The sequence below is a fragment of the Adiantum capillus-veneris genome, chromosome 1, assembly GCF_014529385.1.
Source record: "Adiantum capillus-veneris isolate H3 chromosome 1, ASM1452938v2, whole genome shotgun sequence".
Classification (NCBI taxonomy): Eukaryota; Viridiplantae; Streptophyta; class Polypodiopsida; order Polypodiales; family Pteridaceae; genus Adiantum; species Adiantum capillus-veneris.
Genome location: NC_140931.1, coordinates 122,707,685 through 122,733,545, shown reverse-complemented (window position 1 = coordinate 122,733,545; position 25,861 = coordinate 122,707,685). Strand labels below are relative to the sequence as shown.

Below are 25,861 nucleotides of genomic sequence, written 5' to 3'. Positions count from 1 at the left end.
GCAGTTATCTTTCCCACACACCCATAGCGACGACAGATCACATCTTCAAGAATAAATTTACATACAGCTTGTGTGCTCTTTGTCCTCAATGCACGCCCTTCAACTTGATTAGACAAATCTTCTCTTGCAAGCACCGAATACCTCATTTGCCAAAGTCCCAAAGGCATTGTAACCAGGTCCACAACCCATTTGTGATGCATGGCTAATGGATAAGTAGGATGTAGTGCATCACGATGCCGTACATTTGAATACATTTGGCATATCACACAAGACTCCACAAACTCTGTTGGAATTAGGGTTGCAGAGAAACACACACAGCTTGGAGAAGACGAAGGAAGCTCAAGGCACACAATTGAGAGTGTATTACTTAGTGTGCAATGGAAATATAGATAGCCCTAGAGTGATGGGCGTATATACAATGCACGGAGGAAAAACCTCCTAAAGAGGGAAAAAATTCCCCAGCGGTCCTAGTGTGTTCACACACATCACTACCACATGTATAAGGTAACAAATCCCCCCTGGAGTGATGCAACCTCCTAAAGAGGGAAAAAATGCCCCGGCGGTCCTAGTGTGTTCACACACATCACTACCACATGTATAAGGTAACAAATCCCCCCTGGAGTGATGCAACCTCCTAAAGAGGGAAAAAATGCCCCGGCGGTCCTAGTGTGTTCACACACATCACTACCACATGTATAAGGTAACAAATCCCCCCTGGAGTGATGCGGTGAACGAGAGTTGGCACATGAGTAAAGGGAAGTTCCATGCCCTGAGGACATGATCAGTCCACAAAGGGGAGTAAGCCCAAAGATTTGCAGAAAGCTTCAAGCTTCTCACGAGACAATGCCTTTGTGAAAAGATCTGCAAGGTTGTCCTGTGTTGGCACATAAGCCAAGCTGATCTCTCCTACAGAGAGCCTCTCCCTGACATAGTGGTAATGCACCTCAATGTGCTTTGTGCGAGCATGAAAAATTGGGTCCCTCGCAACTGCCAATGCGCTCTGACTGTCACTGTAGATAGTGTTGGCAGTGTCCTGTCCAACACCCAAATCAGCCATAAGGCGTCTGAGCCATACACACTCAACCGTAGCTGTGAAGACTGCCCTGTACTTAGCCTCACAACTCGAAGTGGCCACAGTAGGTTGCTTCTTGCTCAACCATGATATACATGAACTGCCAAGCATGAAACAAAAACCACTTGTGGACACTCGCGTGTCAAAACAACCAGCCCAATCTGAGTCCGAAAAAGCATGTAAGTCTGGCGGCAATGATCCCCCCTTGGGATAAAACAAGCCAAGATGTAAAGTGCCACTAAGGTAGCGGAAAATCTTCTTGACAGCCTGCCAATGCTTAGACCCTGGGCTATGCATAAATCTGCTGACCTGTGAGACTACAAGCTAAATATCCGGCCTCGTGTTGCATACATAAATGAGGCAGCCAATAGCAGTTTACTAAAGAGTGACATCAGCAGGATCACCAGCATCATGTAGACTCAACTTCAAACTTGTTTCTATGGGAGTGGCAATAGGTTTGCAATCCTCAAGTCCAAACTTACATAGCAATGTCTCTATGTAACTTTTCTGACACAAGGCAATACCACCATCACACTGCTTAAACTGTATACCCAAATAATGATGCAACAGCCCCAAATCTTTCATCTTGAAAGTAGCATTCAAATCAGCCTTAAATTCAGCAATATGTCTCTCATTTGGTCCAGTGATCAGCAAATCATCAACATAAAGAACCACAATGAGAAGTACATGACCCTCACGTTTTACATACAATGTGCTTTCTGTTGGATTGTTACAAAAGCCTTGTTGGACAAAATGAGTGTCAGCTTTCTCATACCAAGCATGAGGAGATTGCTTCAACCCATACAAAGCCTTGTTACATTTGCACACTTTGTCCTCTTGTCCTTTTATGACAAAACCGCGAGGCTGCGCTACATAAACTTCCTCAAATATGTCACCATTCAAGAAAGCAGTAACAATGTCTGATTGATGTACATCCCAACCAAAATGATCTGCCAATGCACATAGAAAACGCACAGTACTCATACGACAAGTGGGAGCAAAAGTCTCTTCATAATCTATGCCTTTTTGCTGTGCATAACCCTTTGCAACAAGTCGAGCCTTATGGCGATCGATCTCACCATCCGGCTTGCATTTCAACTTGTAAACCCACTTCGTACCAATGGCCTTTTTTCCAGGAGGAAAATCACATAAAGTCCATGTGTCATTCTCTATAAGTGCATCATATTCAGATTGCATGGCAGCCATCCAATTTTTTGAATTCTCTGCTTCATCAAAAGACAGAGGCTCCTCAACATCATGTCAGCTAGACACAGCCAAAGCATTACAATCTGATGCATAAGATGCATGGCAAGAGCCTGAACGAGTATGACTAGACAAAGGTGCATCCAATTTACTGTCATGCAAAGTGTGCACCACCCATTTTGGCATACCTCTAGCCTACTCATTTTCAACCCTTTCCTCATCAAGTACATCATGTACATCTACATCAATAATAGGCTGATCTAAAACATTTTCAGAAACCCCCATAGGCTGTACATTTGACTCATTAAAACTTACATTCGTATTTCCACCACTGAAAAGAGGCAACAAAGTGTCATAAATGTCCTGTGAGCTTAGATTACTGTCTCTAGTACATGACAGCAAGGGCTGAATAGAATCTTCCACAAACACTACATACCGAGAAACCATAATATGTTTTTTTTGCGGATGATACAACCTGTAACCTTTGCTTTCAGCACTATAACCAACAAAAATACATTTGACAGCCTTATCATCCAGTTTTTTGCGCTGCACTTGTGGCACCAAAGCATATGCCAAACAGCCAAAAACACGCATGTGCTCAATAGAAGGCTTTCTATCATGCCATGCTTCATATGGAGTAATAGACTGCAAATCTTTTGTAGGACATCTGTTAAGTACATAAGTGGCACACATGATGGCCTCAAGCCAAAAAGAATGCGGCAAAGCTTGACTTTTGACCATACATCGTGCCATTTCCATCAATGACCTGTTTTTCCTTTCAGCAACACCATTTTGCTGAGGTGTATAAGGCACTGTACATTGGTGTTTTATCCCACGACTAGCAAGAACTGCATTAAATTCATGAGACATATACTCCCCCCCTCGATCGAAACGGAGGGTGCCCATAGTACATTTCGAGACATTTTCAGCCATAGCCAGAAATTGTTTGAAGCACATAAAAACTTCGGACTTCGCTTTAAGCGGAAATACCCATGCATGCCTGGAGTAATCATCAATGAAAGTCATGAAGTACAGGTAATTGCCCAAGGACGGAGTTTGCATGGGCCCACAAACATCACTATGCACAAGCTGCAACCTGCATGTGGCCCGAACTGAACCATCCTTTGGAAATTTAGAACGCTACATCTTACCCAAAATACAGCCTTCACAAACATGTTTGACAGGTGCTTCAAGAGGTGGCAAAGAAGCAACCATATAAGATTTCTGCAAACGCAGCAAACTGGCAAAATTCAGATGACCAAAACGTGCATGCCAAAGTTTTGCATCTGAAATAGCCCTTGAATCTGCAACGACATTTGCAACATTTTGTCCGCACTTTTCATACAAAGTGAGCTTATACAGCCCACGACACAAAAGCCCAGATGCAACAATTTCATCACCAAAACTAAGATCATGAACTGTACATCTTTCATCCACAAATTTGACTACAAGTCCAAGGCTAGCAAGTGCAGATACAGACAAGAGATTTTTCTTGATCCCAGGTACATAAAGTGCATCAACAAGAGTGAAGGAACTGCCATTAGCAGCAGTGAGCACAATCTTTCCAACTCCCTGAACTGGATAAGAGGCGTTGTTGGCACAAGTGACTGAATTCCCATGAGGGACAGACTCGAGAGAGGTGAACAATTCACGATGTGAGGTAATGTGCTTTGTAGCACCACTGTCAAAATACCACACATGTGAATGTGCAGCAACTGACAAGCATGCATCATGGACAATAGGATTGTAAGTGCACTCTGCGCTAAAAGCCCATTCTGCATCAACATCAGCAACACAATCTCCTTTCACAGAAGACTCAACAATGGCTGCATTTGTAGTGGAACCAGCATTTGCAGTGGAACCACCCTCTTTCTTCTTAGCCTCTTTGGCCTTCAACTTAGGACACGACTTGATCAAGTGATCATTGGATTTACAATAATGGTCATGCTTCTTCTTTTTGCCCTTATCACCAGAATTTCCAGATAAAGTACTGCCAGCAGAAGCATTAGGAACATAATTTTTGCCACTCGCAGCATAACCATAAGAAGTGGCTGCATTACTGCTACCACCCTTTCTTTGAGAAGCAATAAAAGCCTGCTCAACTGCATGCTGCCTAGTCCTGTTTTTTCTAGAAAGTGACTCTTGCAACAGCAATGTGCATAATGCATTAAACTTGACAACTTCAGGATTTCCTTGGGTCATTAGTCTCCAAGTACTAGCAAAAATCTGGTAGGAATCTGGTAAGGCATCAAGAACAGTCTGCACAAGGGAACTGTCTGAAATGACTTCACCTGCAGAAATAAGCTGCTCATTGATATCCTTGACACTAGCAAGGAAAGTTTCCATATCATCTTCCTCATGCATAATCTTCGACTCCAGCTCTTTACGCAGCAAAGCAATTTTAGCCTCATTGCGGCTTGCATAAAGACTTGCTAAAATATCCCAAGCCTGTTTTGCTGATTTTGCTGAACGGATGTGAGGAACAATGGTGCGCTTCACAGACAACGCAATCAATGCATGAGCCTGCACATCCTTAACATCCCAACGAGCTTGTTTTGTCGTAGTCAAAACAACTCTAACAACTGCAATCCTTGCAGCAAGACCTACAACATCCTCAACATCGCCTACATCCTCAGAACCAGGACGTACATCAATGCCCTGCACAATGTTCCAGACACCCTTTGACACAAGAACATGTTGCATCATATAAGCCCACATAGGGTAGTTGTCCCCATCCAACCTGTCTTCAACAGCAAACATCTTGAACACATCTGTGTTGTTGTTGTCAGCTATGGTAAATGATGCACCTGATGTGAAAACTGCCCGAAAATAGGAGAAACGGAGTGGGAACAACCTGTGCTATATAGCACAAACCGTAGAAGACTATAAGGCACCTGTTATGCAGAAAACGGCACTGACAAAAAATCTGCACAAAATGACAAAATAGCCTCTGCAGTACTGCCTGTAGTGGAAACGGTGGCCGAAATGAGCCCAAATCAAAATTCTGAGTAGACCGAGCTCTTTGAGCTCGCCCAAAGTATTTGTTGACCTACAAACGCTTGCCAAATCTCACTGAAATCAAAGAAAGTGAGCAGGCGTGTGCTAGAGCAGCTGGTGAATAAGCCCGGGAGGACGTGGCCTGCTATGATACCAATTGTTGGAATTAGGGTTGCAGAGAAACACACATAGCTTGGAGAAGATGAAGGAAGCTCAAGGCACACAATAGAGAGTGTATTACTTAGTGTGCAATGGAAAGATAGATAGCCCTAGAGTGATGGGCGTATATACAATGCACGGGGGAAAAAACCTCCTAAAGAGGGAAAAAATGCCCCGGCGGTCCCAGTGTGTTCACACACATCACTACCACATGTATAAGGTAACAAACTTAACCACATCCTTATATATTCCTTTCCACCAATACCTTTATTTTACCTCCTGCCCATAAACTTTCATGAAACTCCTTGATAATTTGTTGTTGAGTAACCTTATCGCACACTACCCGCAATGGTGTTCCAACTCTTTGTTTAGGATGCTTCCATAAGTAGCCATCCCTCAAGAAGTATACATATGCTTTTCTTCTTATCCTCTTAAATTCCTGCTCAGTCCAATCATCCTGCTTCTGCAGAGTACTAAGTAGCGACCTATCAAGAGCCATTCATCCTTTGAAAAGGACTCAAGTGAAGACACAAAACATGCATGACTACTCTTTGCATGATCAATGGTGTAAAACTTTGTGCCTACATCATTACCTCAATAATCATGTCCTGTTCATCTTCATCCTTTTCCCTAGATAGCATATCCGCCATTGGATTGTCTTTTCTTGCAATATGCTTGAACTCAGGATTCAAGGACCTTATGTAGGCTATCCATTGCAGCATTGCAATACTAGGAGTCGAACAGTTTGTGATCATTCCAAGAAGAGACAAACAATCAGTTTCCACAACCACTGATGCCCCTATCAAGTACTCCTTGTCACACCTCAATGTTGTAACCACACCCCATAGTTCCCTTTTTACTTGTGCATAATCGCGTTGGCGAGAGCTCAAAATCTTGGCTCCAAATCTCACCACATACCTTTTTCCTTCATCATCATCTTGCCCTACTGCCCATCCTATCCCTATAGGACTCGTGTCCACTGTCACAATGACAGGTCTCTCACATGAATAGTCTACCTTTCTCAAGGTTGGCGATGAAAGAAGTAGCTTCTTTAGCTTTCTCATCACTTTTGTGTGCTCTTCATCCCATCGAAACTTTTGATTCTTTCTTAATAACTTATAAAGGGGATCTGCTACATGTGCATAATGTGGTATCCAAATAAGATAGAAGACGCAAGCACCAACAAATCTTTGAACTTCAGTTATAGTTGTGCATGTTTCTTTCATGTTTTTGATTGCATCCATCTTTTTTGGACAAGGCTTTCTACCATAAGGACCACACATATGCCCCACAATCAAAACTTCATTGACACAAAATACATAATTTTTGCCCTAACAGGGTAAGATTAACTTCTTCGAGCTTTGTCAAAATCTTCTCACAATCTTCGATATGGTCGGAAAAAAACTTACGGCACCCCCTTGAATCCATAGCTTCATTTTTATCTTTGTCTTCACATCCTTTGATGGGCACATCATCAAGAAATGGCATTGTGATTTGAGATATGCAGTCACGTAGAACCATGTTCATCCCATTCATCATGTGTGCAACTGAATTTGTGAGGTAAGGTACACATCCTTACCAATCCCAAAGGTGTTTTCATAGTTGTCAGATCTCTACCGTTCAACATCTAGCTGAAATTGATCGTACCCTGAATAGAAATCTCCCATTGAGTAAATGGACCTTCCTGCAAACGCCTCTGTAAATTCATCCACTATAGGTCCTGTACCCACATTCCTTATGGTAACCTTGTTTATAGGTTGCATATCTTGTATGAACCTCAAAGCTCCATTCTTCTTAGGCACAATGAACCACCTGCTTGAATATGGTGCACAAAAAGGCTCCAGGATACCCATGCTAATCTTTTCATTGGGTAGTTCTATGAACTTTGGCAAATGTGCTTTTGGAACCGGAATTGAGCGTAGATTCCAAGGTACATGAGGGATAGTGAAGATCACCATAGGTGCAACAACATTAGGATCAACACACCCTATCTCATGTGGCTGGAAAGCAAAAGCCTTACCATGTCTTGAAAGCATTTCTTTAAAACTCTTCTTCTGTTAACAACTCTTCACAACCAACTTTTATCTCTTTTAGGGATTCCATTGTGAACTTGTGTCCAATTCTTTTTGGATCCCTGAGACTCGACTGCAAAGAAGCTTGCTCTAGCTTTTTCCTACAATCTGATGGTAAAGGTGAGGCCATTGGTCTCACTTTCTTTGCCATCGTTTTGTACTTGGTCTCCACATGCACTTCCGGTCCTTCATTAGCATTGAAATGTTTTTTATCTTCAAAAGCCTCAATCACATCATAAATTTCCATAGAGCATACTTCCACAATGTGGGTTCCATCTTGCATGCTAGAATACATTATAGATTCAAGCTCAAGCATAGTATCTACATGAGAAACGTGTTCAAAGAAACCTGAAATGTATTCAATATCCTCTATGAAACCGTTTTCTTTCATGTATTTCTGTACACTATAAACATACTGTCGCGCGCTTATTTTCATATCCTCAAGCTTCATAAAACATACTGACCCATGCTCTGTTAATCTCTGGAAACCTGTAGAAAAAGCTTCTTCTCGCTTTGGGTCAGGCCAGAATCTTTTTCTTCTTGTACCATTGCAATCCCGTTTCACAATGGTACATGGCCAAAACCCCTTGTCTCCCTATACTTTTTGAACTCTTTGTTTGCTTTTGGTAGAGGATACTCATGAAGACTATTGCGGTTCCTCTCGTGATTCAACACACAGTCAAAAATTGCACAGCTCGCTTCCCATCTCTGCTCTTTACCCTAGCATAAGCAGAACCATCATCCAAGACCTTTGTTTCCATGCGAACGGCTGTGATGTATGGTTGCCCAAGGATAAGAGGATAGGTAGACATCTCCTGCACAAAGAAATTTTGCTCATCCTTCACATTACCAATCGTCACTTTCACATTTGGACAAGACCCATATAGATCTCTTGATGAGTTATTTGCAGCTCTAATCATCCACCCATGGTCTGTGTCTATCAGCCACTTACCCTTCATGTAAATACTCTTGGACAGAAGATTGATCTCAGAGCCATGATCTATCATTGCAACATATGGCTCCTCAAGATCACCCACCTTGACTAAGGTTTCTATTGTAGCTCTTGCCCAATGACTTTTGGAGTAGTGGCTTTTTATAGGAGGCTTCATCATCATCATCATCATCTGCAAATCGAGCATGTGCATCTCTTCGAGAAGACTGGTAGCATCCTACCACATTTACATCACAATCACTCTCTTGGAAATACATATTCCATGTGCCTTAAGTGACTCCCCTCCACACTCAAACTGTGGAGGAATTGACTCAGTGAGAGTTTGCCTCTTTGTTTTTATCAGTGATATCTATAATTTCTTCATGAAACTCGCGTAGCAATGCCAAGAACCTCACCCAAGGTAAAATCAACTTTGCTATTCAAAATCCTTTCCTCCAATACCTGCTTTAATTTTGTGGCAGCTTCAATGTCAGATTGTAATTTGTATGCAGGGCCTTTTGCTTTAGATTTTCCTTGCTCTTTCTTCTTCCCTGTAGATTCCTCCTCCATAGGAATCTCAGGAGGACGCACATGTGGTGGAGCCTCATAAGAAGGTCCTGGATCCTTTCTTCCACCAGCTCTTGTAACCCTCTTTGAAGTAGAAGGACCTGCATCTCCATTCTCGCGTCTGTGCTTTTCTTCCACAATTGCTTCATTATTATAGCATTTTGCAAGATATGCATGCACTCATAAAGAGTCCGCAGGGTCATCCCAACCTGTTGTATGGCGTATGCAATCACCAGCTTCATGTAATACATGTTTAGTTACCTTCCCTTTTTCGGCTGAGGCAGCTATCAACCTCCTCAAAATCATCTGGAGTATACTTTAACACTTTCTTTGGAATTAGCTCTATCTTTGCCCCATAGGTAGCAGCCTCCACTGCAAAAATAGCATGAATAGTTGCCATATCCTCCACTAACTTCCGGGTAACTCCTTTTTCAAAGTTAGTTCCTAATGGCATACCTGTCTCCCGCAGATGGATATTTCCATCCTTAAAAAACACAAGATCCCTTTTTAAGGCATCAATAAAGCTATCACAATCCCTTCTGCCATGGTCCGTGCCATCACACCATATGCATCTGTGCACAAATCCTTCTTTGCTTTGGGATTTTTGTCCGAAGTAAGTTGTCCTTTCTCTTCTAGCCTTGTTAGCTTTAACTTCATTTCTCGCATGCCCTTAACACTAGGTTGGTAACCTAACAGGACATAAAAGTGTCCTTTCAGGGTTTTGAAAAAAACCTCCAAAACCATAGTAGATCCACTCATTTTGTAAAATCCTTTCATGAGGTTATAGTTCAAGGCCTACTACACATGGAAAAAATAAGAAACTTGTAAAATTTCTCATCTTTTGGTCACACCAAGCCTCCAAAGTTGATGGACCAATACATTTTCATCAAAACAATCATTTCTTACGTTTTGTTGCATAAAAATAAGATTAGGGATTTTTGTAGGACTTGAGATAAATTCCCTAGTTAACTTCAATGGGTTGGTGATCTGAACATATGATTGCTTCTCACTCACTATTTTTTGTTTTGCCAAAAGAAATAGGTACAAAAAAGTTGAATTTTTACCATTCTGCAAACCTATCATCAAAGTTTCTATAGCCACGCTCAATACAAATAATATATGCATGTTTTCTTAGTTCCCTATTGTCCTTTAGGTTCATAAGGAGCCATGGAGCATGTCAAAAGAATAATACATCTCTTACCAAGGGGAATCTTGGGGACAAAGATGAAGTGCTAAATACAGTAAACATGAAAAAACTGGGTTCGACATTATGAGTTGTAGAATCCCATAAAAACTATTCAATATCTAGCCAAATTTGATCCTTATGACTAGATATGGTTACTACCTACAAAATTCATGTAGTTGTCACAAGAAACTAACAATATTGAAAAAGCTATACTTGATATACTAGAATGTTTCGTTTTCTTCTATAATTGAAAAAATCAACCATCGTTGTCTATTACGAAAAATAGGGTATTAGGTGCCCCAAAACTCAAGGAATATTACCTTTATGTTACAATATGTGACATAGAAAATCAAAACTGCATTTGGATATCATGAAAGCCACCAAAAAAATCATAGAAGAGCTAAAATTGGCTAAAAAATAGGATTTTACAATTTTTGTAATTTGGGCATAATGTACAACTTTAACATTTATTTCTCCCTAGAAGCATCAGGACATGTTGAGGACTACTAAAGATAGTTCTCTAGCATTATAGACCTCACAAACATGAATTATAGAGTGGTATAGTTGCAAAAAGCCAAAAACAGGACCCGTTTTTTCACACAGTTTAGGTTGTGAAATGTTGTGCAAGGACAAGGTTAAAGATGGAATTGATATTCCAAAAAAATGTCGAGTTTTTTTCAGCTCATGAGACAACTTTCTAGACAGATAGCACCTCAAAATCCATTTTGAAACTCTTGACATGATTTAAGGAAAATGGTCACTTAACAGGACATAAAAGTGTCCCATTACCAACCTAGTGTTAACAAGCTCATCAAGCATTGAATTATCACCTTTTGGACTGACAACAGTAGGCTTTGGTGGAATATTTGACGTGCTAGGAGGAGAGGTAGTACCATTCACCACCATCTTGTCCCTACAACGTTGCCTCTTAGCAAGCAATGAGATTACGTCTTCAACCTCTTTCCACTCAGCCTTTAGACCCTGTTCTGTATTCTTGTCTTCAAGGAGTAGCTCTAGCTTTTCTTCGAGCTCATGACCTGCAGCTTGAAGGAACAATGCAGTCTTTTCACTATCCAAAGTAGCCCGCTCTGTTCTTGACAGTTGAGCATAGCATCCCTCAAACTCTCTCAACAGCTCGGTGATGGAAAGTCCTTCTTTTGGCTTGGAGCTCATGACCTGTAGCTTGAAGGAACAATGCAGTCTTTTCACTATCCAAAGTAGCCCGCTCTGTTCTTGACAGTTGAGCATAGCATCCCTCAAACTCTCTCAACAGCTCGGTGATGGAAAGTCCTTCTTTTGGCTTTGCAACCCATTCCAAGAAGGTCCTTTTCGTAGCCCTTTTAGAGTCCTCCATGAATTATTCCTCATTTAGGGCTAATTTGAATTGCTCCCAACCTTCTCCATGCTCCTCCTTGATTCCTCTTACATGGTCTCTAATCTTGGGAACCACAATAAGCTCAAAACTACGAATCATGTCCACCTCTGGAACCCATTGTAGCTCCATCTCCTTTACATAACCACGAAGAAACTTTGTGACATCTTTCCCTTCAAATTGGTCCATTTTGTTCACAATATATTGAAGGGCTTTGGTTGCTAACAGCTCCCTTCTTTCAACAGCCTGTTGTTGTTGCATAAACATGGCGAATGCTTGACACATTTGCAATGTGCCTTGATAAAAAAGCATGCCTTGTTGATCCATAGCTTTAATTATGTGTAATTAAACCTTTCAAAATAAGTATTTGAACCCCCATCCCAGCTGCTTCGTGTCGGGTTCACCAGAAATGTCGCAAAGTGTGTGGTCTAGCTGGGAAGGTGCGAAACCTCTGATTGTGAGAGTTCGTGATGAGAATCACAAACACTTTGTGAAAAAACGTTTGTGGAGGATCACCAACCCTCTTTCTAAGGGTGACAGAGAATCTAAAAGCGTTCGCGACAGCAAAGTCACAAACCCTCTTTCCTATCGTTCTTGGAAATTTCTTGTTTTCGTAGTTGAGATTATGATAAGAGGATCACCAAATCACATTCAATTTCACTTTATAAAAAGACCATTTGAAAACACTAAAGTTTCATCCATGAAACCTCAATGCTCATACAAGCACAATTCTCAATCAAAACCCAAACCTCTTTTCATGGTATCATGTAGCCTCGCCCCCAATTACATAGTCGTAGCATCAAACAGTTGAAAAGAATGCTCGAGCTTCCACCTTCACGACCACAATTTTTTGATTTTGCAGAGATTTATGAGCTTCTAAAGTGAATCCCACACACCAGTTTGATAAGGAGAAACCCTAATTCACTCCCTCACAAGCTCAGATACAAGATTGCGAAGAGGCGGGATTGCCCTACACATAGATTGAGCAACCATGGAATTTTTAGGCCATTTTTTCATTTTGGACCAAAACTAGGCCATTTTCAGGTCATTTTTTATCTAAAAAATACCATTTTTGATGCGAAAATTCCCAAACGGAGTCAACAAAATCCGTAAATTTGTGGGATCACTCCCATAAGCATAAAAAGCATAGATAAACATAATTTTCCATCAATATACCATTTTGGGTCACTTTCCATGCAATCCTGCAACGGTGCTGTTAGCTGCTATTTTTGGCAATTTTTTGCCCTCATCAATCTTTATAGGCGGGATGAATGTGCTTCCATGAAACACTTGGAATGTATACATTGTAAAACCAAATTAAGCATGTTGTCCAAGTGGAAAATCATGCAAATGCACCACATCTACGACCACGACTCCCCAGATAGGTATGTACATGATAATGACCGTAGTAGACGCTTCAACATATATCACAATATGTACATGATTGCTTTTATTTGCATACATCAAGAAGTGTCAAGAGTGAGGTGAATGTTTTTATTTCACACTATATACGTGCCACAGCACGACAGCACGTTCACTGGTTGCAGCTAAGAGCATTGTGTTAAAAGCTAAGCAATTGAAGAAATCTTTGGAAGAAATTAACTAATGGTGAACTTTCACCTTGTTTTGTTAGGATTGAATATGTCTTATTCTTTTATATTGTCATTTTTTAGGCCATACTCACAAAAACTATATTGCCTCGAAAAGAATACATTTTTCTCAAACACTACATGTGTCTTGTGGGAACTAGGGCTTAAGTAAAACATGTACATAGAAATAGAGGGATGATACTCTTACCTTCTTGAATGTTCTAAGCAGTTCACTGCATGAATCCATTCTTCATCCTTGTCATTTTTACTAAAACATGTCTTCAGTTTGGAAGGGATAACTCAAAAAAGAAGAGGGGAATCTAGGATTACTCAAGCTATTGGGTTTTTAGCTTTAGAAAAAGGCCCAAGAGGAGTCTCTCATCAAAAGCTTTATATGTCCTGTGTGGTCAAGAAATAATTAATAAATATTTCAATATACATAGTGTATTATTATTTTTTAACTGCACTATACATAAAAGCATACATTTATGACTATTAATATTCCTCTCGACTAAGTAGAGTTATGGTATAAGATACACTTACAAGCATACATTTGTGACCATTAAGAATCCTCTCCGACTAAGTCAAGTTATGGTACACCTTTTGCAAAGTGAAGCAATGGTCTATGGTACACCTTTTGCAAGGTTTCACGTCATTATTTTGTCACCTTCTTCTCGTGGCTCTTCCCCCCCCCCCCCTCGTGCACCCATGAATCAGAGCAGTGGTTGCGCAACTCTCTCTCTCTCTCTCTCTCTCTCTCTCTCTCTTCCTTCTCGACAGAGACGTAGTCATGTCCGGACAGGACCTAGGGCAGCTAGGTCTAGGGCTGAGTCTCTCTCTCTCTCTCTCTCTCTCTCTCTCTCTCTCTCTCTCTCTCTCTCTCTCTCTCTCGCTCTCGGACAGTATATATTGTGCCCTGGGCAGTATCGTTGCGAATAACATCTCCCTCAGGAACGCAGATCAGAGATGGGGCTACTGGATCATTTGCTGGGCTTTAACACGGCGTTCATGGAGTGGCTGAAGCCGGAGCTTCCACCTCTCTTCTCCAAAATGACGCTTATCGACAAGTTTCTCTTTCTCGTAAAAATACTCTCTCTCTCTCTCCTCCTCCCCCCCCCCCCCCCCCCCCCCCCCCCCCCCCCCCCCCCCCCAAAACCCAAACACACCCAGCCACCCACATTCATATTTGCGTTCAAAACTCGTCAGAGATGGATCCTTGACAGCTTTTCTCTCTCTCTCTCTCTCTCTCTCTCTCTCTCAGTACGTCTTGAGTTCAAGACTCGCCGCATAGATGTGCTAGGTCTTGGGAAGGTTCCTACGTCACGTTAAAGATTTCACACTAGCTCTTATAAAACCATAACGTGCACTACACAAGAGGTCACCAGCAGCTACTTAAATTCGCTTGTTTTTTTTATGGGTTCTAGTTTTTCTTTTGATCTATTGAGTGGCCGATGATTAGCTATTGAACAAGTTTGTAAGCATCTCTATTAACTATGTCTTACTATGCATTGAGTGAAGCTATAGCTGCTAAAGGAAATTTGTATGAGGAGCTACTTGAAAGGGACTGATAACGGGGCACTAGCTATATAGGAGATGCTCTTAAAAATTGGAGATTCTTCAAATCAAGGGCATCTCATAGGATTGTTCAAGCACAAACACTCAAAATTTCACTGCATGTACATGACATACATCTTTTTTAAGGCATTTTCGCTTCAATTGGGATTGAGCTAGGGACTGGACAAATAGTTTGTTTCCCTTTTCACAATTTGTGAACTAATGTATTTGTAAGAAAATGCACACTTTGACTCCACTACCAATTAGAAGAGCACACTTCCAAGAAACCTTCTACACAATATACATTCAATGTGTAATTCATAAATCTCTCTTTTAACATGCCTATTGCCTTGGTTGTTAGTAAAGGGTTGGATTTTTTGTGCAATTGTGGACCATTTGATAAAGCTTGTGGATTAGTGCCATATGGTAACAAACTTTCTTGTTTAATATTTCTTTTGGATCTTTGTGAGAGGTGTCGATATGTGTGTACTTCTCTCTTTGAAAGAGAGACATTGAATATTGGGTCTGGGTCACACAGTACAATCTTTCTCGTCTAGCTCCACTTTTTTTCTCAATTTGCTACAATACATCCAAGTGGTTTTTCAAACATTATTTTTATGTTTTTGAAATATATTGTAATCTAAAAGAATTATTACACATTTTAAAAAGTAATAACATTTTATTCTGATAACAAATGTTTTAAAAAATAAAACTATTTCTTCTTTTCTCTAAAAAAAAAAACCTTTTATTAGTAAATTCTTCTCATAGCCTTGTGTAGGCCATAGTGAACTTTCACCTTGTTTGATTTGTTTCTAAAATACAATTGAAGAAACCTTTCTTTTAATTTAGATATATGCTATTTCTCCTCGGAATCATAAAGCCTATTGAGTAAATAGGTATGCGAGCAACATGGTTTATGACCTAGGTGATTAAAAATGCTACACATGGTAAGTAGACTCTATGTTATGTGTCCATGCTAGACAGTACTAGTCTCTATATGCCTAATTTCCACCCATATCATTATCCTTGTTTCCAATCAAGCATCAAGGTCAAGTGTATAACAGTCTCTAGCTGTATACAATGAGAGACATGCTAGATATTCCCCTTCAAGGAATGGTTTTATGAAGGTCGTGTGGGTGTCATTGTTGCTCATCTTTCAAAATAATTTTCGTAAGTAGCTCCCAAATGTGTACTTTCTTGCGTATACCTTTTATTATAATCTATTTGTGGCAAGGTGATCCACACTATAGATCGGCATTATCCTTGGCATCGACTACCAGTATTTTTGGGACTTGTATACTTGGAGGTTAGGCGAGGTCTCCATCAGCGTTACAGTTTGATCAATGTGGGCCAAGCACCTATGAGTATCCGTTTCAATCCATCGGAGATCCCTTATCGCACTGCCAATGGTGAGTTCAACGACCCCTTCAATTCAGATGCGGGTGAGCAAGGATCATATTTTGGTCGCAACCTTGCACCTTCCCCCAACTATGACGTAAGTTTCTATCGTGCTCAACTTTTGGAAAATGGAACGTTTTTCTCTAGGTACACACCTTAATCCAAAGTGTTGTATTTGTTAGAAAAATGGATACTTACTATGTTTCTTTTGCTATATAATTCTAGATTCAAAGAAAAAAATATGGATAAGAATATAATTGGTTACAATAGGAGCTTTTGGTAGGCTTACTGGTGAGGTCCTTTTTTTATAGAATAAGAAATCAAAGTCGAATCCAAGTCTAAACGATCCTCATCCAACCCTGGTGGCAACAAAGCTCTTAGCAAGGAAGAAGCTTGTGGATAACGGCACACAATTCAATATGCTTGCTGGAGCATGGATTCAATTTATGATCCATGATTGGGTCGACCATGAAGAGGATATGGATTCACCACAGGTAATACATATTTCAAGTTTAAAGGCTCGATCGTGGATTTTAAATTGATCAAAACCCTATCTTTGTTATTGACTTGACTTCATGTATGTTAAGACTAGCTACACAAATCCTAAGGGCAACTTCTCTACCTAGGTATAGAGTGAGGTATACCGTCTTAATAGTTTACTATTGAAATCTAAAATGATTCCCAAAAATTATATAACCCACTACATCCATATTGAGGAAATTTACTAATTAAGTAATTTACTGTTTGGATCTCTTTTTCTATGTGAAGTAGATATTGCTCAATGGCTAACTAATTCTTCTTTTTAAATAGGTTGAATTAGTGGCTCCCTCTTCTGTAAGTTCCGCATGCCCATTGAAATCTTACAAGTTTCATCCTACTAAACAATACTTTGTCGATAACTATGAGGTACCAATTGGACACAAAAATATTAGAACTCCTTGGTGGTAAGATTTATTTTGTATTGACGAAGTACGTTGTGTTTTTTTCACTTGAATCAAATTTTGTGATCTTCAAATACATGTGGGACATGACACCATTATCTTTCTAATTTCTCAATGGCATATAGGGATGGAAGTGTCATTTATGGAAACAATTCCAAAACATTGGCGAAGGTTCGTACTTTCAAAGATGGAAAATTGAAAATAGGAGATAATGGGCTATTGCAGATTAGCCTTGAAGATGGATTACCCATCTCTGGTGACATTCGTAATAGTTGGGTTGGTGTCTCCCTGTTGCAAATATTGTTTATCAAAGAGCACAATGCTATTTGTGATAAGATCAAGGTATGTGCTGTAACTTCTAAAAGTCTTCTAAATAATTCTCTTTTTCTCATAATATCTCTCAATGTATACAAAAAGAATAAGAATATAAAAATTTTCTAATTTCTCTCATTGACATATTCATCACTATCTATCGAGTCTTTCGTGTCATCCGAAACTGCAAGAGAGATTTTCGGTTTTAGCTGATGCGGATAAATTCCATGAATAGTTTGAGGTACAGACAAGGATAATGACATGACATACTGAAGAGCATTGTTAGGAACTGTCGTTTCTCAAATCACCACAATAAATAACTGAATGATATTTAATTTTGCAAAACTTACAATCATGAATGGATTATATTAACAACACAACAAATTAAAATTACAAGTCATGCTTGTGTCGAGCCATGACATCTTCCAACAACCATCAATACATCAACTAATAGGGGGGCTACCGCACGAGAGAGGTAGAACACTAGATTGGCTAAAGATAAAACACTTACCAATAAAATTTTAATATTGATGCAGTCATAACCTTATTTCACTCTTCTGAGTTCCTCCGTTTTCCAATGGAAATAATCACTTCCTTGCTTTCTTGATGATCTCCACAAACTTGGCTGTCTCAATGATGTTCTCAAATAGTCGACAGTTCCTGGTCTTTCATATGTGTTTTTAGTAACAATACTTGACAATTTGTGTGTTGATTCGAAAGTGGTTGGCTCATGATCACCTTCCCACCCAAGAAGAGGTCGTTCTTGTAGAGCCCAATCTTCCATGTCTTTTGAACCCACTTGCATATCTTTCCTGCTAAGCAATAGATCCCTAGGCAGTCCTTGAAAAGGTGGGGGAGGTTCTCCCTTGCTGAACTGCATTGCATGCATCTATATGGATCAATATCTCTAGCTAGGAACCTTAATTGAATGACATCTTAAGTAAGGAAACTAATGAGGACCTTCAAAAAAACACATCAAAAGAATGCATGCCTTATTTTAAGGCTGGGATCCATATATGTTGGTAAACAGAAGAATATGGGGTATGTTGTGAAATAGTTAAATAGGCTTAAAAAACATATCAAAAGAATGCATGTCCTATTTTAGGATTGTGATCCATATATGTCAGTAAAAGGAACAATATAAGGTATGATGGTGCAATAGTTAAGTAGACTCAAATTATAGTGATTTTATAAAAAGAAATTATGCCCTTAACATAATGAGGCATTACTTTGAAGAACTAAATATATAGAGGTACATGATGATTAATAAGTCTTCATGGAAATTTTACTTATGTGTGATAACATTTCAGTCAAGTCATCCACATTACTCTGATGAGCAACTATATCGATATGCTCGTTTGGTGGTAGCAGCTGTGATAGCAAAAGTCCATACAATTGATTGGACTGTTGAGCTACTAAAGATGGACACTCTTTATGTAGGAATGCGAGCAAATTGGTAAGTCCTCTGATACAAACTCTCCCTCTCTCTCTCTCTCTCTATATATATATATATAAACATATAAAGAAAGAATGAAAGAAAAAAATAAACAAATAGACACACACACACATATACAAAGGTTTAAATGTATTATATATATGGAGATGAAAGAAAGGGAAGGGCATCCTATGCTTTGAGAAGAGGTCTCCCATGGGTTATTATATCTCTCCCATGTTTCTATTTTCCTCTCTTCCTCCATCTTTTATCGTAGGATCTCTCCAATGTTTCTATGAAGTCCTCTTATAAGTCACCTCTCTTCCTCCATCTTCTATAAGATCAAAACTCTCTCTCTCTCTCTCTCTCTCTCTCTCTCTCTCTCTCTCTCTCTCTCTCTCTCTCTCTCTCTCTCTCTCTCTCATGCTCGTGCGCGCGCATGCACACACACACATCATTTTTCTTTTTCTTTAGTTGAGAAAGTAAATTTCTTTTGTATTTCATAATTTTTACCAACGCTACAAAACAAACTCAATCCCAATAAGATGTTGGCCGAAACTCGCAATCCAAAATAGGAATTAAATGTTTAAGAACCTTGTGTTCAAAATCTTCAAGGATAACCTCCTTTCATTAATAAGCGAGGGAGATGAGGACACTCTTGATTTTTTGTCAATTCGATTCCATATCCATTTTTGAGTGCCCCCCTTGAGAGGAGAGCCTCACTTTCCAATCATGTTCCCCGCCATCAAGGCCTATACCTAATCTTGTTTAGCTTAGCGCAACCAAAAACTTGGCACACTAAGCCTCGGCATGGAAAACCTTAAGAAATTGAATTCCAATAAAAGACGTTTGACTCATCATGGAAACAATTTTTTGTTGGAGTGGAACTCAAAATCTCATTTTAAATTACAAGCTTTGCATAAATCATGCATAAAAAAGACTTTGAAATATAGTATCATAGATCATTGTAATGAGTCTAAACATTTGGATATATCATTAACAAATTAACAAGACATAAAGTTGTCATATTATGAGCATTGTGAATATAAATTAGAGTGAAGTGTATTATTTGGCACTCATGTAAATGTAAATGTCTATAAGATTGATATAGAATACTGACTAATAAACATCCATTTTGTAGGTATGGAATCCTTGGAAAGAAGTTCAAAGATGCTTTTGGTCATACAGGCTCACAATTGCTTAGTGGATATATCGGCATGCGAAAACCTGAGAACCATGGAGTACCCTATTCTCTTACAGAAGACTTTGTTGGTGTCTATCGCATGCATTCTCTTTTGCCCGACTCTATTACTTTGAGAAACATCAACGATACAACAAGCAAAGCAAACAAAATTCCTCAAATTGAAAACGAGTATGAAATTTTTTCCTTAAAGACATTGTAATGAGATACAATAATGAATGGCATTTTAAAAATTCATCATGTACATAATAAACGACATGGTATAAGAGGACTATATAGAAATTCCAAACTTATGCATGCAGGATTCCAACTGCTAACCTTATACACGTTGATGGTGAGAAACTTTTGACAAAAGTGGGATTTGATGCGTTGCTTGTCTCCATGGGACATCAATCTTCTGGAGCTCTTACACTTTGGAATTATCCCACCTGGATGAGAGAGCTGATACCCCAAGATGTTGATACAAAAGATAGAGAAAACCTTGTGGACCTGCCATCATTGGAAAGTGAGTAGTATGAAATACATATAGAATAAAAGTGCCCAAAGCATAAAACCATGCATCTAGATTAAGTTTTTATTTCTAACATTCACTCACAAGAAACCCAAAAGTCAAAATTTCATGCATGCTCAAATACTAATGCATAGTTCCAGTTCTAGGTCATAAATGCACACGCGTGTGTGTGTGTGTGTGTTTTGGGTGTGTGTGTGTGTGTGAGAGAGAGAGTGAGACAGTTCAAGAAAATCAATTTTGCAAACATACAAAATTCTCTTTAGGCTAGATTCAAAGTGGACATTGTATAAAATAACCATGTCTTTTGCAATTTAACTGTTTTTCTTAATTTTTTCAAGGGGATTTTCTCCTCGTCTCTCTCTCCCTTCAAGGGTTGCTTTGATTTTTCAAACAAGCTGCCTTGATTTTCTCCTCCTCTCTCTCTCTCATGGGAGAGAGAGAGAGAGAGAGAGAGAGAGAGAGAGATTTGTGCAACACTAGAATGTTTTATAGTGATGTGCACTTTTGTAATTTGTGCCTAGTTCGTGATACACAAAGATGCTTTAAGAAGCAAGCAGTCTATGTGCTTGTACCCAACACATATTTAAGTTTCTAAATAGCATTGGCATAATTTGATTTATAAAATTCTTCTAAATAGCATTGGCATAATTTATTTATTGATTGATTTCAATTTCACAATAACAGAGCTTTTGTTATTTGAGAATATTTTTCACTTATTGATTTCTCTATAAGATGGTGAAATGGATTCGTGAAATCAAGTCAAAAAACTCGCTTCATGATATAAAAAACATGTAGGTGTTTTATATTTATTCAACGTACCTACATATCACATTTGTTGGTGGTTATTAGAAAGGAAGAAAACAATGGGTTTTTGGTTTAGAATCTAATCATCAACTTTTACATGCAGTCTATCGTGATAGAGAGCGACATGTTCCTCGGTACAATGAGTTCAGACGCAAGCTTCTCATGGTGCCCATAAAAAACTGGAAGGATCTTACAGATGACGAGGATACAATTGCCACACTCCATGAGGTTTATGGAAACAATGTTGAACTAATGGACCTTCTTGTGGGACTTATGGCGGAGAAAAAAATAAAGGGCTATGCAATTAGTGAGACTGCCTTTTATATATTTTTGCTCATGGCATCAAGGTAAAAAACTATATATGTATCATAGATTTTGAAGAATAATTTGTATAAGATAAATCACTTGTGAAGATAGCTAATACTCTTGCTTTAAACTAAAAAAAAGAAGTCTAATAATGTTTCCTTTTGAATGAGACACTAACTATATATAAAGTCTTATATATGCTAGGGTGTCCCACGCAAGGACTATGTGTGTGTGGGTATGTGTTATACCTATACACACACACACACACACACACACACACACACACACACACACACACACATACATGTGTGTGTGTGTGTGTGTGTGTGTGTGTGTGTGTGTGTATACCAAGCATGCATATACATAGATGTGTTTATGTGTGTACATAGGTATAACACACACACACACACACACACACACACAAGCATTCATAAGCACATATATACATGTTTGTGCTTTAAAGATACTGACAATACAAAGTTTGAGTGGAAGAAGAACTTATTGTACTTTTGCTGAAGAATTTTTTTTAATGATAACTCTGTAGGAGATTAGAAGCAGATCGTTTTTTCACATCAGAGTTCAACGATGAGGTGTACACAAAGGAAGGCCTAGACTGGGTGAACAACACTGAGAGCTTAAAGGATGTGCTTACTCGTCACTATAAGCACATCATTGATCAATGGATTAATCCAGACATAAGTGCATTCTCTGTTTGGAGTGCAGATGCACCTGGTAAAAACCTTATACCAATATTGTTCCGTATCCCATAAAAGCAACATGATCTTTCCTACTTAAGGCGTTTTCCAATCTATAATTACCATCAGTATGACAAGCCATTTGGATATCCCTCTATCATTTCTAGAATCTATACATATATTATATTTACTTCATGTTTCCTAGCGTGTCAATAAAGAACGACTTGACAGGTCATTTTGTAAGCAAGTTCCTTTGTTTGATTTGTATCATTTTGTAAGCAAGTTCCTTTCTTTGATGTTTTGGGCTAAAGGATGTTATAATCTTGTTCAAACAATGGAGAGTATGAAGGTTCATTGCTAAATCTTTCTAACATTAATTTGGATGTGGCATATTGTGCATACATGATGGCCCTATTGATAGCAGCTGTTATGTACATTGTTGATGACAAGATTGGTTTTTTTCTTTCTTTTGGGGTTTGGGGGGGGGGGGGGGGGGGGGGGGGGGGACGCACATACTCTGAGTGAATAATGTATAGAAAACCAAAAACATTACAATGTAAGCCATGCTCACCCGAGCCATGGCCTCCAAAGTTCACGCGGACAACCCATTGGCTAAGAAAAATTATGAGGTTTTGGATAACAAGGGAGCCACCCTGCCACACAATCTTGGAACAAGCTAATACGAAAGAGAATAGTAGGATCATAAAGCATACCTCCATATGGAGGGAGCATGAGAGATCCATCACCAACGCAAGAGACAACAGCATGAACTAAGCCACGATTGTAAAAAAGTACAAAGAACACCTCTGAATCAGGCTTTTAGGAGAGCCTTGCACCTTCAATATGAGGGTCGACAATGCCACCAAGGCCATGCAGGTCTACCACTCGTGCAGACCCAGCTGTCGAGCCGAAAAGAGCCATATGTTTCACCAAGTGACCATCGACCACCAAACGAAGCTTTGATCTCCATAGGCCGACTTCATTCCCTTCTGTAGGAAGGAGGGGTAGCCGCCGCGGTCCCCTAGGCCAAAAATAGGTTGAGTGAGGGTAGTGTCGCTAGAGAGGATCAAGATGGGCAAGGGCTCCCCCCTCGAGAGCATCTTCCGAACACCTGCATAGAAGGGCACCGGCTCAGTAGCACCGGATCCTCCAAGCCCATCATCCTCAGAGGCAATAGAAGGGACTGCCACCCCAAGCAAAGCCACCCGGAGCATACCTGGCTCATATTGTGCGCCCCCTTGAGCTGTACGTAGCAAAAACCCGTGTGGTGCTCAGAAACCAACATTTTATGTGGTGCTACTTTTAATGGGGTCTTTTCGAAGATTTCACAAAGGTTTAAGGACTTCAAACACATGAAGGAAAGTGCACTTAAAAAGGTATCCCACCTATAAATTTTGGCACCGGTGGTCTTAGTCCCTATATGTGAGAATTTCCTTGTGGGCCTATAAAATTTTTGTTATGAAGGACATAAGATATAGAATTATGTGGGGTGATTTTATTGGATTTTGAAAATTTTCCAAGTATTTTACTTATTTTTCTCATACTAAAAATAAAAAATACCAAAAAATGGACAAAAAACGTTCGTTCACCAAAAGGGGTAAAAACATTTCACAACTTATGTGGTGTTGGAGTGCTTGCTTAGCCCCAATATCAACGCTTTGAGTGATTCTTAAGAAGACAAAAACAGGGATGTTTAAGTTGTACTTAGTGTTCCACCCTTCTCTCTTATTGTTTTTGTGTATGTGGAGGATAGAGTTTGTGGTTTCTTTCATCATATTCATGCTCTATCATTTCTATGGGAGAGTTGAATTCTTCTTGCTGTGTGGGTTTGCAACTTTCCAGATTAGAAGTGGTACACAACAAGAATCATCAACCTACTTATGCAAAAGCTTGCATAACATAAAAATAGTACTTTGTGGTATGCATGATGTTAGAGAGACAAGGTACACATCACTAATCCAATAGACAAGGTACACATCACTAATCCAAGAGAGTATCTCAAAGATACCTCTCCTTGAACAATTATACAAGACCAAAACCATGTTACTCCAAGAAATCTTCAACAAGATTACACTACAAGAGGTAAAGGCTAAGAAAAGACTAAAAAATCTCATCACTTTCATGCATGTAAGAAACATGATTTCTACCCGTCAGCATCTTGATGTCCACAAGATTCTTCTCTAATATGGACTAGTCCTTTGGACTTTGATATGCTATTGGTACTACCTTAAGCCCAATTGTTGTATTTTCACCCTGATTTATGAATGGCAATCTTGTCAAAGGTTACACTTTGTAATTTACTTTATTCATTTAAAGATATAAATTGATGAAAAGGGCCCTGAGCTTCTTGATTGTAATCATCCATTGCTTGGATGCAATCTCCATGGGTTCCGAGATTACTATAAGTTTGTTGAAGCCGTCAATGTAAAACTTGGGTAAGGTGTAAAAGACCAATTTTTGTAAAATAAACCTAAGTTTTTGGATAATGAAGGTGAGTGTATGACTATTGTTGTCACTATGTCTAACCTCTTACTTCTTTCTCTACATTCTAGAAACTATACTTATGTATCTAAAAAGTTATAAGATAGATCTTGTAGTAAACTTGGACATCATATGCGTATGATGTCTCAAGGGGCATTTGGAGACAAAATTTGAAAAACCTAACTACACCAGAGTGTTCAAATGGTGAGTTTTACCCTTAGTACACCTTGAGACTAGAGTTTTAACCAACTACTAACACCCAAAAGACAAATAACGGAGTGTCGAAAACCACAAAAAGAGAAACATGTGATCCTGAGCATGTTTGTGCATGAAAATTGATAGAAGTGCTTACTTGGGGATGCCTGTCAATGAATTCTGTCCAAAAATTCATTAGCAGACATTATCCGCGTTCGATGTCTAAGGTGTGATTTTGGCAGCACTTTTGAACTTTTGACATTAAATCCATCTTCTGCATGTTGTGTTGAGCACATACAAAAAATTTCATTTCATTTGGGCTTACAGATTGAGAATTGAGAGTACTTTACTCTTTCAGGGGATCTCCTTGTGAAAAGTGATGATTTTGTGCATTTTTGAGTTCCAAAGTTTGTTGTGAGCACATAATATTGTTCTACATATCAAGAGGCACCTATGGTAGAAACAAAATCGAATTTTGCCCACCTGAACATCACATGTGTGTGATGTCTTAGAGGCCAGATTTTTGGGTCAAAAGTTACATCTGAGTGCACCCTTGTGATCTATAATATTTAGGAAGCATATGAGCCAAATTTCATTAAATTTGAAGCATTTTTAGGTTTGCAAAGACCACAGATGGATCTAGGAAAAGTGATTGCTTGAAGTGATCATAGCTTGCATAAAAAGTTCTGGAATTCAATTCTAAAACTTATTCTGAGCTGCCAGTGTAGCGAGATACCTCTGGATTGAATTTCACTCCAATTTGACCAGTTAGACATTATCAAAATTAACATTTGAGCTTACCAGGGTGTTAAGCACAACAAAAAAAGCTTACACACCAAATTTGGGCCAATTTTGAGCACATAGACATCATACGCGTATGATG

At 39.2% G+C, this 25,861-nt stretch overlaps 1 protein-coding gene across 1 annotated transcript; it reads left to right on the top strand.

The window, feature by feature from the left end:
• The first annotated feature begins 14,063 nt into the window (after positions 1-14,063).
• LOC147465471 (alpha-dioxygenase 1-like) lies at positions 14,064-22,598 on the top strand. The gene is made up of 10 exons (XM_086511709.1): positions 14,064-14,228; positions 15,937-16,197; positions 16,412-16,594; positions 16,911-17,044; positions 17,167-17,383; positions 18,664-18,809; positions 19,927-20,157; positions 20,289-20,491; positions 21,405-21,648; positions 22,152-22,598. Exons 1-10 carry the CDS (start codon positions 14,115-14,117, stop codon positions 22,375-22,377), a joined length of 1,959 nt encoding a protein of 652 aa, XP_086367835.1. The 5' UTR covers positions 14,064-14,114; the 3' UTR covers positions 22,378-22,598.
• The last annotated feature ends 3,263 nt before the right edge of the window (positions 22,599-25,861 follow it).

Coding starts and splice junctions, on each gene's coding strand:
- LOC147465471 (XM_086511709.1), top strand. CDS start 14,115: ATGGGGCTACTGGATCATTTGCTGGGCTTTAACACGGCGTTCATGGAG. Junction 16,198..16,411: donor CACCTTCCCCCAACTATGAC/GTAAGTTTCTAT, acceptor CTTTTTTTATAG/AATAAGAAATCAAAGTCGAA. Junction 20,492..21,404: donor GGACCTGCCATCATTGGAAA/GTGAGTAGTATG, acceptor TTTTACATGCAG/TCTATCGTGATAGAGAGCGA.